General features: G+C 41.2%; 1 protein-coding gene across 8 annotated transcripts in view; it reads left to right on the top strand.

Annotated features, from left to right (window-relative positions):
* LOC138628919 (mitogen-activated protein kinase kinase kinase kinase 3-like) overlaps positions 1 to 11207 on the top strand; it is a 38880-nt gene extending 27673 nt beyond the window's left edge. For 3 of the 8 annotated variants that reach the window (XM_069712297.1, XM_069712295.1, XM_069712302.1), the window contains 18 exons: positions 136 to 210; positions 2729 to 2780; positions 2903 to 3281; positions 5559 to 5665; positions 5994 to 6035; positions 6207 to 6291; positions 6399 to 6478; positions 6860 to 6920; positions 7150 to 7267; positions 7498 to 7556; positions 7878 to 7981; positions 8320 to 8491; positions 8582 to 8650; positions 8787 to 8879; positions 9107 to 9177; positions 9885 to 9940; positions 10049 to 10096; positions 10875 to 11207. In XM_069712297.1, coding sequence (XP_069568398.1) covers positions 136 to 210; positions 2729 to 2780; positions 2903 to 3281; positions 5559 to 5665; positions 5994 to 6035; positions 6207 to 6291; positions 6399 to 6478; positions 6860 to 6920; positions 7150 to 7267; positions 7498 to 7556; positions 7878 to 7981; positions 8320 to 8491; positions 8582 to 8650; positions 8787 to 8879; positions 9107 to 9177; positions 9885 to 9940; positions 10049 to 10096; positions 10875 to 10962 — 1759 coding nt within the window. In that variant the 3' untranslated portion in view covers positions 10963 to 11207. The remainder of the gene's footprint in view (positions 1 to 135; positions 211 to 2728; positions 2781 to 2902; positions 3282 to 5558; positions 5666 to 5993; positions 6036 to 6206; positions 6292 to 6398; positions 6479 to 6859; positions 6921 to 7149; positions 7268 to 7497; positions 7557 to 7877; positions 7982 to 8319; positions 8492 to 8581; positions 8651 to 8786; positions 8880 to 9106; positions 9178 to 9884; positions 9941 to 10048; positions 10097 to 10874) is intronic. The other 5 variants (XM_069712303.1, XM_069712301.1, XM_069712300.1 and 2 more) reach the window with 4 other exon arrangements.
* Positions 11208 to 15079: the final 3872 nt, after the last annotated feature.

Below are 15079 nucleotides of genomic sequence, written 5' to 3'. Positions count from 1 at the left end.
TTGTCATCCCCTATCTCCTTTGCCTGCTCCCTTACTCCCTTAATCTCGCCCTGTTTTCGCCCTCCTTACCACAACAATTTATTTCCCCTGCTCCTTTCTTTCCCACTCCCCTCCTGTCTTCACCTCCTCTCCCAGGGGCCATGTGGCACACTTAGGGGATGATGAGGATGAGGATGATGATGGTGCAGATGATGATGAAACTCACACTCAGTAAGTTCCCACTCAGTCTTAGAACCGGGAGCCTCTCCTACCTTGTCTCCGCGTCTCTCTTGTCTTTTTCCGTCCCTCCCTGGTTTCGAGGACAGGGAAGGACGATGAGGAGGACGAGGAGGAAGGCTTCCTGTCTTTAGCCTTCCTCTCCTTGCCACAGTTTCATCCACGCATCTCTATGCTACACACCCCACCATCACGCCACATATGCCACCTGTTTGTGTGTTTACTGCCATTGTGTTTTTTTTTGTTGTTGTTGTTTTTTTTTCATGCTCGTAGTGCTGTGTGGTGTGTTTAAAGCTACTAACAGTAACCCTAACCCTAAAAACTCACCAATAGGCCGTTGATACTTTTCAACTTGTTTTCCTCCAAATACTCTTACAGTGTTAGATATAAAATAGATGGTGGAGTTAAAAAAAAAATAGGGCATAACTTCAGGCATTGGTAAAAACGAAGACTTAAAAACCACAGCATTAAGTAGTAAATATGGCTGCACCTTAAATTCTGCCGTGTCGTCGCATTATTTTTTTGTCATATGCAAAATGAGGTGCGAGTTCAGTTTCACTCGCGGTCCTCGTGACCTTGTCATCTTATTTGCTATTGACTTGTTTTGTTCTCCACTTGCATCGCCATCTGTGTGCCTCCTTGCTGTGCGTGTGTGTGTGTGTGTGTGTGTGTGTGTGTGTGTGTGTGTGTGTGTGTGTGTGTGTGTGTGTGTGTGTGTGCGTGTGTGTGCTTGTGCGTGTGTGTGTGTGTGTGCGGGCACTCGGCACTGCCTTCTGTCTTCTCTTGCCTTTATTAAACTGCAGACCTGGCGTTCAGCCTCTTCTCCCATTGTGTACAAGCCAAATGTCTGCGATGGGCCAGACTGTTCTTCCTAGACAGATATGTTCCACCGCAGTCACAAAGGCCCTCTGTGCTTTATATTTTAGGATTTTTGCTTCATTAGTCACATACTTGAACACACACAGTGCAGTGATAGCAAAAACCGAAAAGAACCCGAGTTTTCTAAATTGACTTCAACCAACGGTGCTGAAACAGCTGCTGGCTAATGTTTTTATGGCGAACATTGGGTTGTGAAGAAGTGAAAAGAAAACCGTAAGAATGGAAAGTAAAACTCCCATTAAAATTATCAAACCTTCTCAAGGTGTCGAAGAGGAATTGCTCGAACATTACCTGCAGTGTAATTTAGCATTTAGCTTTGAGGAATAATGCTAACAATGCTGGGTAGTGACTTACAGTTGCTAAGTAACTTTGTAGCTCGTCACAAAAACCAGGATTAATCCCGCTCCTGAAAATTGTTACGGACATGTTCCTTTTCTCCAACTGTTAAAGAGGGATTACAAAATTATTACAAATCAAACCAGTGTAAATCCTAAAACCTGAAAATGATCATGGATCCTTTTTATTTCTCCAACTGTCAAACAGAAAATTACAAAATCATTCTCTTCAGGCTACATAAACATTTAGCTTTTTTAAAATAAAAAGTTAACCATGTTGGCCAGGCTGCTTTTCCTTTTGATAAACCCTAAAACGGTTTTGCTCTTGCTTTTGAAAATAGTCATGGACAGGATCCTTGCAGGTGTAAATCATCCTGCTTTTTTTTTTTAGTTTTTACTGATAAAGTTTATATTTTCAGTTTGTCTGAGGGGTTCAGCTTTGTGCGTGTTGCGTGCTATTCAGTCGAATCACTGTAAAGAATTGCCATTGGTGTTTCCGCATCTATTTTCACCTCGACTGGCTTTCCAGCGTCTGTCCATTTGTGTGCTCCGATTGTCTGTCATTCATTAACATGAGGCTCTACAACTCCGACATTTTTAAGTTGACATTGTGTACAGTCTCTGAATATAGTGCTGGTCTGCATTCAAATTTTTTTTTTTTTTTTTTTTAAGTCATTAAGATCCATTAAAATAAGAAGAATCTCAAACACAGAATTTACTTGCTGGACAAAATTGTGTTTATCAAAGATGATATATGATAACAAATGAGAGGTGAATATTAGGACTTTAAACATATTTCAGCAACAAGATATTTCATACTTAAAGTGACACTGGCTGTATCAGTTTGTCCGTACCAGTGCTACTGTACTCAGAGGCTTTACATATGCTCCTTCTATAGTTTTTCTTCATGATTTCTAGTGTTCCAGTCTCCCTTTTGTATTTAGTGGTTATCTGATGTCTGTCACGCCGTGAAATAGTGTCGGGCTATGGTTGCACGTCATTTTAGAGTTTGTTTTAACATCAAATTGTCCTCATATTTTTTGAATTTTTTAAAGAAAACTCTGGCAATATAGTTTTCAATCTCTTTAGGGATAAATAACAGTTTTTAAACTAGTATTGACACGGAAATATGGGACTTTTTTAAAATGACAAGTTAAACCATAGCCTTAGACCAAACATGTAGATGAATGTGTGGATTGTTTTCAATGTAACTCTTGTTTGTAGTAAACAGAAATGATTTGTCTTTTTTTTTTTTTTTAAGTGTCGTATCTCAACATTTTGGTCTTCAAATTTTTCAGTAAATCAAGCACTATCAAGAGGCCAAAGGTCCCGCCCCCACTTCCTCCCAAGGTAGGAACTACTGAATGTGTCTGTCAGCCACAGTCCCACTTTTCAATTTTAAAGGTTTTTACAAGCCCAGAATATAAAAAAGAAAAAGTGAGCTGACTCTTTGTCCTGTATTTTTCTTCCAGCCCAAATCCATCTGCTCGTCACAGCAGCAGCCGCAACAAAAACAGGACGATAGCCAATCACACAGTGAGGATGATGGCGGAGGGGGAGGGACCATCAAACGCTGTCCAGTCCCAGAGACGGCGAGTCCGGCCAAAGCCGCCTCCAACGTCCCCCCGCGTCCCCCGCCCCCGAAGCTGCCACCCCACCGCCGCAGTAGCCTAGGTAACGAGAGCCCGAAGCACAGAGACGTCGAAAACTCTGCCCCAGAGGATGATGGGAGCTTTAGACATTTCTGGGAGTGGCTCCATACGCCTCACACAGAGGAGGAGCTGGAGGAGGCGTGGGAGGTGCTGAAGGAGGTGAAAGAGGAGCAGGAAAAAGAGGAGGAAAAGGAAGAGAGTAAGAGCAGCCGATTGGTAGATGGGTAGTGTCCACAGACCTGTCGCCCCCTTCGATTTGTGTGGTCTCCCATTAGTCAATCCTTGTAGTCTGGTTCATTTATTTGTTCCATGAGTCCATTAACAAAACCAATGCCTTTTTTTTTTTTAAGTTTTTTTATTTTTATTTTTTTAAGTTTTTGTTTATAATACCTTTCGTCCATCAGCTCCCGCTCAATATAATTGTTTGTCTCTCAAGTCATTTTTGTCAAGTGTGATTGGTTGTTTAATTCCAATCGATCAAAAGCCGCTATAACTTCCCCTCGCTTCCTAGGAGGAAGAAGGAAGAGGAGAAAACATAGCCGATCAGAACTCAGGCAGCAACATGATTGTGTGATGGTGCACATAGAAAATTTATGATGCAGTAAATGCTGATGATTGATGACAAGAAAATTCTGCGCATTATCATATCGCACTTTCTGCCGATTATCTGATTCGTTTTTATGAATTTGGTATTTCCTGTTCCATTCAGCAGCTTTACAAATGCACATTAAAAAAAAAAAAAAATCGAACTTTTTTTATTGAATGATAAACAGGAACAGAAACACCAAAGCAGAGCAAAGTTTTTTTTAAATTCCATCTTCATAAGTATACTTTTGGCAAGATAAACTCAACAAAAACCCATTTCCAGTATGACTCATAAGATTCTGGGAATTTCATGCAATCCTGTATTGTTAACATCTCTATAGAACATTTCCAGTGTCTTTATCATGCTGAACATATTTTTATCTTAATATTTTTATCACCTCCACTTAAAGGAAAGGGCAAGTAAAATCTACCTTTTTTTTTATTTTATTTTTTTTACACCACTTAAGGTGACAATTGCTGTTTAGTTTTGTTTGGCGGTACCTCTGGTGATACGCAGTAATTGCAACTTGGTGATGGAAAATGCCTCACTAACTGCGTCGCTTGTGATTATTTTTATTTATTTTTTACTAGGAACATCGCCACAGACACCCAGCTCGTTCAGTTCATAATACTACAAATGCACGGTCTTTTATCAGTGGTTCATGGGTGCCAGCGCCATTGTGTTTCCTCATTTGGTGATAGATGGTGACATTGATTATATAAAAATCTTCAAATGTATTACTTTAGTCCTAGGACTGTATAATTGGCAGATATATGTTACTTTGGTTTATCAGTTTGGTGAAGCTGTTTTTGACTCTATTGCCAAGGTTGTGCTTTGGAAGTCTTCACAGTAATGAATTACATTCACTTTAAATGGTGGAAGTTTCTGGAGATGTTAACCGGTGTTTGGAATTTGGAAATATGGCTAATTGTAGTTGAGTGGTAAAGGGATGTAAAATCAAGAGTAGACATACACAGTCAACCTGGAATCATTCTTTTGAGTGTTTAGCAGACAGGCTCTGGTGGAGTTGCACTCCTAGTCATGATGGGAATTGTTTTCGTCCATCGCTACAGAGATAAAAGCTGGTAGACCCAAATATATGAATATATACGGGATTGTTTCCTGTCGCTGCATCATGGAACTACTTCAACGTCACAGCAATTAGCCGTCCTTCAGAGTTGCTGAGCAAACCTTAATGTGACATTCAGCAGAGACTGAAGCTCTGAGCAACAGTTGGACGGAGCCAGGCTAACAAAGACCAGCTATTTAAAAAAAAAAAAAAAATGTAATGTTACCATTTTACCTTCCTTAATTATCAGGCAACTTAAAATTTTTAGTATAGCGCATACATATTTACTGGTTTCTTGCCAGAAGGGAAAAGGAGACAAACTGAGCAGTCTTAACTGATCACTGGTGTATGGTGTATTCACATCTTCCTTCACTCACGACTATATTTGATCCTCTGTATTCTTCCTACTAGCCTGCTCCCTCCCTCCTTCCCTTCCTCTATGCTCCTGTAGGGTTCTTTTTTTTTAATTTTTTTAAAAAAAATATTATTATTTTTTTAAACTGTTTTAGTTTTAACTCTTCTCTGTCTTCAGTCCTGCAGATTAGATTGTTCTCATTAATACCAACAATGTTTATGAGAATGTGTCAGTGTGAGTGGGCTGTGCGTGCAATGTACTCTGTAGTGAGGTCAGTATCTGTTTACATTCACTCACCTCAGCTGCACAAGCACACACACACACACACACACACACACACACACACACACACACACACACACACACACACACACACACACACACACACACACACACACACACACACACACACACACACTTGGTTTCTTTCACTCCCACACACTGAGATGTGTTTGTGTTGTTGTAGGTAATGGGCTGAACTCTCCCCACAATGGTGAGAGGGACAGTCCAGCAGAGAGGCAGTCTACCATGCCCCCTAGTGTCCCCGTACGGAAAGACAAGAAGGATGTTCCGGTAAGCAGACAGCAGCGGTTGAAGGACCAACAGAGGTTCTTTGAGGAAGATCCAGAGTGCTCATTCTACCTCAGATGCTTTCCAAAAAAATATGCTTTTATTGAACAAGAGAAAGGCCAGGCATTCAATGCACTGGCGGCTCCCATTGATCCGATTGCATTTAGTAAAGGAGGAATGGGATTCAGGTCCCTTCTCGTAACAAAAACTTCAACATTATGTTTTAACTTCAGATTTATTGTTCCCTGCTTGTCAAATACCAAACACCTAATGGTTTGTTTTTAGCAAGGCATTTTTTTTTTTTTTTTTAATGCGTCTATTTTTGCCTTAGATGCCAATCAGTAATGGTCTCCCGCCAACACCCAAAGTCCATGTAAGTATCGGTCTCTTTTTGTCTCTCTTAATTTGAAAATCTTTGTTTTATTTAACAAAACAAATATGTACCACTCGGAGCATTAAAACCTCAATTCACTGTCACACTAGAGCATCACAATCCTTTGAATGAAGATGTCAATCCTCTTTCGTGTCTTCCTCCCGTTCGCAGATGGGTGCTTGTTTCTCCAAGGTGTTCAACGGCTGTCCTCTGAAGATCCACTGCGCCACTTCATGGATCAACCCGGACACCAGAGGTAATCAAACGGACACCGTGTTGAAGATCAACTCCTGAAGTTAACACTTTTAAGGTTGTCTAATACGAGCTGCTGCTAATAATCGGTGAAATGTTTGTGCGTTTCAGACCAATATTTGATATTCGGAGCTGAAGAGGGAATCTACACATTAAACCTAAATGAGCTGCATGAGACGACAATGGAACAGGTGAGACTGGAGAGCATGCATTTTACGATAATAGTAGCATATTTCTTTTGAGAGTATGATTATTTCGGTTCATACATTATTATTGTTAAATGTAACAAATTCCAAAATAATGATATTGTCCTGTAATTATGGGTCATGATTTTTTAATATTCTAATAGTCATTAAAATACAAAAGAAATTGATGTGATAGGTAATATGTGAGTGTATATCCCTGTTGTCCAACGTTAATTCTTTATTGTTGACTGTATTAGCAAACAACTGTGATTATCCACGTAGTTTTTGGTCTTTGAAAAAGAGACATATTATTTGAACTAATTGTGTTCCACCTTGGTGCTCAGTTGCTTCATATTTCTTCTCTCCTTCCCGTGTATCTGTGTGCAGCTGTTCCCTCGGCGGTGTACCTGGCTATATGTCATGAACAGCTGTCTTCTTTCTATATCTGGTGAGTTAGAAGAACATCTGTCTGACAGCGTTATTTTATAGTTGACTACCGCATTATTTGCTCTTTTTCTCCTCTCGACCTGAAATTATTCTTGATTGTGGACTTTCGATTTATTAAATCGATTGTTCTAGTCTCACAACAGATTTAAAGCATCCTGTACATGACGTTTGTTTGACGTCTCTTATGTCTTATGTCCCTCTTTATTGTGTTCTGTTCTGTTCTCTTCCAGGAAAAGCCTCCCAGCTGTACTCTCATAGTCTGAGCGGTCTGTTTGAACAGGCCCGACAGTTACAGAAGTTACCAGTAGCCATTCCCACACACAAGCTGCCCGATAAGATGATTCCCAGGTAACTGTGCAACCAGGAAGTCAAACCTATCAATTATTTACAATCTCTTACAGGGCATCCTTTTATGTCAGTTATCTGATCCAATGAATTTGAATGCTGCACTCATATTTACTCACCTGACTCAAATCACTGAAATGGACATCATTTCACAACAAAACAAAACATGCATTTCAATTTATATTTAAATCATCTTTTTAACTTAAGAGATTTCTTTGTTTGTCTGGTTACAGGAAGTTTGCTGTGTCTAATAAAATTCCAGACACGAAAGGGTGCCAAAAGTGCTGCGTAGGTGAGTTTCTGTAAAGGATGATTTCATATTTTTTGTGACTAGTGGTACCGCTTATAATGTGGCTCTGTAGTACCTCAAGGTCAAGACTCACTGTCAAACTGTGCTGAAATTTTGCCTGTTACAATAAGCAACATAAAAAGAATAGATCAATTGCATGATGTAGTTTGTAATATCCTATCTAAGGACTTGAAATGAGAATGTTTGGCAACACGGTGAAACAACAAAAACATACAGACATTTGCAGAGGAATATTGAGTTTAATGTCCACAAACGGCAACAGACAGAATTCAAAGTTACTAATAACTTGTTGTTTTTGTGCAGTTCGTAACCCGTACACAGGCCATAAGTACCTGTGTGGAGCCTTCCAGTCCAGCGTCATGCTGTTGGAGTGGGTGGAGTCCATGCAGAAGTTCATGCTCATCAAGGTCACTTTTGCCCTCCTCAAAACTCCTCATATGTATTTACGCTCCTTTTTTTTTTTTTTTTAGCTCATTTTATTACTAAAGTCCAATACACAAAATAAAATAATGCAACAAATGTTTTTCATAAGGGTGGGTAATTTTTCTAAGAATGAAAATTTAGATTTTTTTTTTTTTTTTTTTTTTTAAGAATTTGGGGCTTCATTTTTTTTTTTTTTTTTTTTTTTTTTTAATGTTACGCTATTAAAAAATGTCCACCTACAATGTATCACCGTCGTAATGTCGTAACACTTAACTTCTATTGCGTTTCTTTCTCACCTGCCTTCTCTTCATCGACTCGACAGAACATCGACTTCCCGTTGCCGTGTCCGTTGGAGGTCTTCGAGATGTTGGTGGTCCCGGAGCAGACCTACCCTCTGATCTGTGTGGCGGTCAGTAAAGGAACCGAACTCAACCAGGTGGTCCGGTTCGGCACCGTCAACCCCAACTCTACCTCCTCCTGGTTCACAGAAGCAGGTGAGAGCACTGTGGCTGGATCTGTTATGTCAGTGGTTACAGCACGGAGGCCACGATCACCTTCTAACGCCTTCATCCTCCTCCCTGCAGACACACCACAGACGTGTGTGATCCATGTCACTCAGCTAGAGAGAGACACTATCCTAGTCTGCCTCGACAGTGAGTAACTCGTACATTTTTATTTATTTTTTTTAATCATCTGAGCATTTGCATTGTGTAGCTTCAACGATTCGGGTCAGAATTGTGACGTTTTTTGCAAGTTTTACGCTCTTTTCTTCTCCATCTCTTTGCACAGGGTGTATAAAGATAGTGAACCTCCAGGGCCGGTTGAAATCCAGCAGGAAGTTGTCAGCCGAGCTCACCTTCAACTTCCAGATCGAATCCATAGGTAGAATATTAAAAAAAAAAGAGGCCAAACTTAAACAATATCTTAACATCAGAAAAATATGACTTATGACGTAAATATGGAGACAGAAAGTCTGATACCTCTTTTAGTCAAGGGAACTTGAACTGACATGAATATCCTCCGGTGGTGAAGTAATCCATCAATAAGCAGTAATCCTTGTTTCTCCTTGTTTTTTTTTTGTTTGTGTTTTTTTTTTTTTTTTTTCCCAGTTTGCCTCCAAGACAGTGTACTGGCCTTCTGGAGGCACGGCATGCAGGGACGGAGTTTCAAGACCAACGAGGTGAGATTCATACTGCACTCTTCCCCGTGTAATACGGTTCACTTCCAGGCATCGCAGCAGGATGCTGCTTATTCTCAGACTATAACAGGATTTTGGTCACTACTCTCGTTGCTCTTAACGTCCTAAAATGAAAGTGAATCAAAAGAGCATGATGTGGGTTTGCTCGATTTTTCGGACCTGCGTAATTCCCTGCCACCGTTTTGACCACCAATCAGTCTGACCTTATGAAGGTATAACAGCCTCTGTTTGTTTTATGGTCACAAACTGCAGTCGCTCGTAAGGCTTGACTCGATGCGTATGTACACATTTAGAAAGTGTACCTTTTGTTAAACTTCCTAAACAAATCATTTTACGGTGTCTGGCCATGTGATAAGCCCACAGACATCTGGTTCTGTTACTCCTGCTGGATGTTTCTCGTGTCTCATAGCAACCCAGAACAACACACCTCCACCAACGCAGCCCCTTGCGCGTTATAACTCTGGATTTTTTTATGGTCTGAGCTTCCACAAGATTGCACATGCCGTCTATTAAACGCCACCTGCAGATATTGGCCAGCATAAGAAAATTTGATGTTTTAATAATCGCTGTTGCCAGAGACATTTTATCGTGAATGTGTAGCTCAAATATCATCGGAGATCTCGCGTCAGGATTTCAGGACTTACCCAAATCGTCCTGCATTTACGCTTGTGATTCTTCTCGTGCATCAGATCACTCAGGAGATCTCTGACAGCACACGCATCTTCAGACTACTGGGATCAGACAGGTGAGAAACGCAACACGTGCACACGTCCTTCATTTCATACTCATTTCACAGGCACAGGCACACACTTAGATGTCTGTTAACATCCTCTCTGATGTCTTATCACTGAAGACGCGCTGACTGCAGAGATCCAGAGGACAGAGGCCTCACTCTGCCCAGGTACTCCCGCTGCTCACTGGCCACTGAACCAGCCTGAAACTCCGCCTCTTTCTGTCGGGACTCTGGAAGCCTGCTTGATGCCAGATATTATTGATCTTTAAGAGGGAAGGGAAGTAAAAGGGTGTGCTTGAGGAAGTACAGCAAAGTTTTTATGGGAGATTTTACACGGTAAACCATGAGAGCATAGATACCAAAATCATCCGTGTCTGGTCTGATCACTGATAGCAGAATATTATCAGTATTTAGAAAGGTCAAACATGGGATGTCAAAATGCTTCAAATTCTGTCAGCTTTGTGTCAGAGTTCGATTGAAATACCAAAAACTTATTTTCAGTGCACTGGATGATTTTGGTGTCTTTATTGTGAAGCTGATGCCGTGTAAGTTATGACGTGTGAATCTTTGGGTCCTTCTCGAAGAGTATTAACATCTTTTACCTCGAGGTAAACGGAGTACATTTTATGTCAGAGCGGGTCGTACCTCGTCGCTGTCTTTCTTTCCCCCCCCCCCCCGAAATAACAGGGCTTTTACATGAATCGTATCATATCCTGTGTGGGTCGCTGGCTATCTGCATATACTGCTACCGTGAATCTTGGGTCTTTACTGATTCTTTATTTTACTCAATATTTGATGTATTTTTTTCAGAAAACTAATAACATGCTGAAAATCTGGCTGGGCTGTTCTGCTATCTGAGATTGAAAGGCAAACTTAAATTCTTGATTCATGGTGTGTTGCCTTCCCTTGGAACTAAACTGAATATTGTGTGTGTTTTGTGTTACAGGGTGGTGGTGCTGGAGAGCCGGCCTACAGACAACCCCACGGCCCACAGCAACCTCTACATCCTGGCAGGCCACGAAAACAGCTACTGAGACGCACACGCACACACACACACACACACACACACACACACACACACACACACACACACACACACACACACACACACACACACACACACACACACACACACACACACACACACACACACACACCAACATCTACGCACATAAACACACTCTCTAAAACACCCCCAACATTTATTGTAGGCAAGGGCGTAATCAACAGATAGAGACACTCATCCCGATACCCCCCTCCCCCCCGGCCACCACCACCACCACCACCACCGCTTAACCCCCCCCCCTAGCCTTCACCTCTCCCCCTCCCCTCCCCTGGCCTGCTGGCAGCGGGACCCGGTGAGATGAGCAGTTCAACGGGTGCACACGTCGGGTTGCAGAAGGCACCGCGAGTGTTTTTTGTGCCTATCAGCGAGGCGTGTCGCGTCCGAGCAGCCGGTCACGGGCCCGTTTTCTTTTCTTTCTTTTTTTGAACGGACGAGGGGTCTTAAACCGCTGAGCCGAGGCCAGTTTCGGGTTCGAAACAGCCGGGGAATCTTTTCTCTGCACCTTACAAGAGCGACTTCAACTCAGAATCTCTCCTGATACCATCCTCCTGCCTTCCCCTCCATACGTACCGCAAAAACAGGCATCCAGCACGCCATCTGACTTCATCAGTACTTCTACTTACTAGTTCTACACATACTTACTGCTACTACTGCTACTGCTACTCGCGCTAGAAGCTTCACAGAAGGGCCATCTTGCACAGAAAAACGGCCCTTCTCTCATTATCGTCCTTTCCTCGGTCTCCTCCTTCTTCTTTCCTTTCTTCTCTCTCTCCGCCCTCTTTTTTTTTTTTTTTTTTTTTTTTCCTCACTACCCCTTTATTTATTGTGACATGATGTAACTTTAACAACCAGGATGGCTTTTCCTGTTCTATTTGTTGTCTTTGTTTTTTTTCTTCTTGTTTTTTTTTTTTTTTTAAAGGATAAAAAAAGAGAAAACAGACTAAAAAAAAAAGCTTCGCCACTTTCGCTAGCAATCAGATTCCAGTACCCGTCACCACCACACCACACAAGTGCTTAATTGACCTCTATTTAATTGTTGTAAATATAAATGTAGTATTTTTTTGACAGAGACGAACACTAAAAGGACTGGTCGTGTAGATAGGCGTGTGTATAGTTGCGACGTACAACTGTGGAGACAAAACGAGAGACGAACGGGCGCGGAGGAGTGATGGGACAGTTCATTCACTTCCTCGTTCCTTGATCATGTGACGAGGGTCAGGAAGCCAAGACCCCGGCAGTCTCCTCAGGTAGACAGCTTTAGTAATCTGATATTACTCTTGTAAAGGTGTAGCGCTCAGGATCCAACTGAGCGAACACAGGAAGCGACACGTGATTGGTCATTTTCATTCTGCATGTGACAGCCATCGTAACTTCCTGCTCGTTTGCACCATAGCAACCGTCGTCAGGGCAGCGGAGTTGTGTTCATTTGATGTCATCCTTTTCATATTATTATTTTTTTTTTTTTTTTAACGCCGTTTTAATCAGAAATCTTTGTTTGGTCTTTAATGCTATTTTTTAATTTTATCGAACCACTGGTGTTAATAATTTGCACAGAGAAAAATGTATTTCATAAACAAATGTGATGTCATTATAATATATGACCTTGTGTGTATGCACTGCGTGTGTGTGCGTGCGTGTGTGCGTGTGTATGTGTGTGTTCGTAGACATAGAATATGCACATACGAGTGCATCGTGTACAGATCTGGTCTTTAACAGGTGACAGTCGTGTTTCTGGCCGAGGCAGCTCGAAAAGAGCGTCAACAGATATTCGAAGACGGGATAAAAGCTGGATTTTACACAGAAATAAAAATGATTTAGATTTATCCAGTGGGCCTGGGATATACTGTATTTGGCTGTTGGCCAAATATGTTAAATATGAAATTTAAACCGCAGCGTGGAACGTTTTGTCGCCCCCTTCGGCCAGCGAGAGGAATTACAATAAACAGCACATGCTTCTGTCACAGGCTCAGAATCTGAATTTGATCCATTCGGTGCGATGACATCTGGAAAGTCTCGAAGCGCGAGCACGATTTAGATACTTTATCCCCTTTCAAGTTTGCATACGGCTAAATTGGAAGAATTGGGAGTTCAGCCCGACCACATTTGAAAACTCTTGTTCATGTGAAATGCAAAGAGATTTCTCCGGCGGTGACGGGTCTAATCAGCCTTGTGTGAACTAATTCGTCAGGATCTCAAGTGTGACAGACATTTATTTATATGTAAAAGTCCTGCACGACGGTGTTTAAGTCACAAAAACATTAAGTTTAAGTACGAGGAACAATTTGAAAAATGAAAAGGGGAACCCCCCCCCCCCATACGCAAATATAAACACGAATAAAAACACAGAAACAAAGAGAGAGTGGAGTCAACAGTTAATGTGCCGTCAATTAGCCTAATTATGACATATTCCACATCTGTAACTTATTACCGTCCTTTATTCTTCAGGTGTGATCCGATCCCGTCGATTCAGGCTCACAAGTGATTTCATTTTACGTCCGGTTGAAACGCCTGTAACCTTTTTGCTCTCTTGAGTGGCGCTCGTTTGAGCGTCCCACTGTGGGATATGTTCCCTCGCATATCGGTGGGCGTGTTCCATGTTGTGTTTTTAATCTAGTACCGACGCCAACCCTCGGATGGAGTCGAAACTTTGGCTTTCTATTAGATTTTTTTTTATTTCTGTGTAAGCCCTGTGATCAGTGATTGTACCGTTATACGCTTCAGCCTCCATCGCTGTGACTCTTTTAAAGGCCGACGTCTGCACGAGAGATCACACTACATGCATGTAGATGCGCACTGTTTGGTGTGTAGGAGAGTCTACGTGTGGCAGTACACTACCAGTCTTTACAAGCTGTGACACTCGAGGTTGCTTCTGAGGACTTTAACACTAGTTTAGGCTGAACTTAGCTGAGACGCCATCTGTTAACGCTGAAATCTCCCGGAGCTGAAATGTTTTGACTTTTCAGGTGGCTGTGTTTTTTTTTGTTGTTGTTGTTTTTTTTCCCCCACGAGTTTTATTTCTCATTCATGTCTTCATTTTTTTTTCTTAAATGTACAGGTGTGAATATAAGTACGTGAAACAACCAGATACGAGATGAATAATTAAGGAAAGACGGACAAAAACAAAGCACACGAGTGACTTCATCAAATCAATGTGACACTAAATGCTATAATATAATGATATAGAAGTGGTTCCTGATTATCACAATGCCAACAGGGATTCTCTGGTTGTTGGTTGTTGTTTTGTTTTGTTTTTTAACTCTAACCTTAATGGCAAATCTTTTTTTCCTTTTTTTTTTTAAAGAACCTTGAGAACAAAACCTGATTCTGATGATGACATCCAGGCCAAAAACATCCTGCTTCTATATTTAAAAGTTTTATTTTCAGTCTGCAACAACCCGAGTTAAAAAAAAATCTGTTCGACGCAACAGACGACAGGAGCATTTACAGTTCTGTCTTTTAGATGTAAAGTTAGGAAATAAATAGGATCGTAGATCACAAGTTTCAGCTCTGTATAAGATGTGTTGCTGGATGTTGGCTATAAAAGGGAAATGTTGTCATGTTGGGGGACTGACAGCTTTCGGTTTCTCCTGGACTTCTTCTTCTTTTACCTGTTTACAGTGAAACTAAACTTCCTTTCGCTGTTAGTCTTTTTTTTATTTTTATGTCACTTTACCAACGTGACAGCATTGTCCCTCCTCCAAACATTCAGTGACAGGAATCACACTAATGCCCCTTACACTGTGTTTTTGTGGGATTAATTTGTGCATAAACGGATCCTCTCACTGGATTCCAACTCTCTGTGAAGTCACTTAAAGGTTCTGTGTGTAGGATTTAAGAGGATCTATCGGCAGAAATTTGATAGAATATTTCTTGATTTTGTTTTCATTCACGTTTAATCACCTGAAACTAAGAATCGTTGTGTTTCTGTCACCTTCATATCTGCGTTTTTCATCGTAGGTTGTATGACACACTTGGAGGGTGAGGTGTGTTCACCAGCCTCACTAAATCCTACATACTCTTCCTTTTGAAATAAAATGTTCAGTCTAGTTAACTGTGGAGAGCTTGGATTCACTTTAAGGATTTTT

Source organism: Brachyistius frenatus, unplaced genomic scaffold, assembly GCF_029030835.1.
Source record: "Brachyistius frenatus isolate BFR_SWC_R1_liver_20210118 unplaced genomic scaffold, ASM2903083v1 Contig_108, whole genome shotgun sequence".
Classification (NCBI taxonomy): Eukaryota; Metazoa; Chordata; class Actinopteri; family Embiotocidae; genus Brachyistius; species Brachyistius frenatus.
Note: the sequence above shows the minus strand (reverse complement) of the source record. Positions and strands in the feature narration are given on the sequence as shown.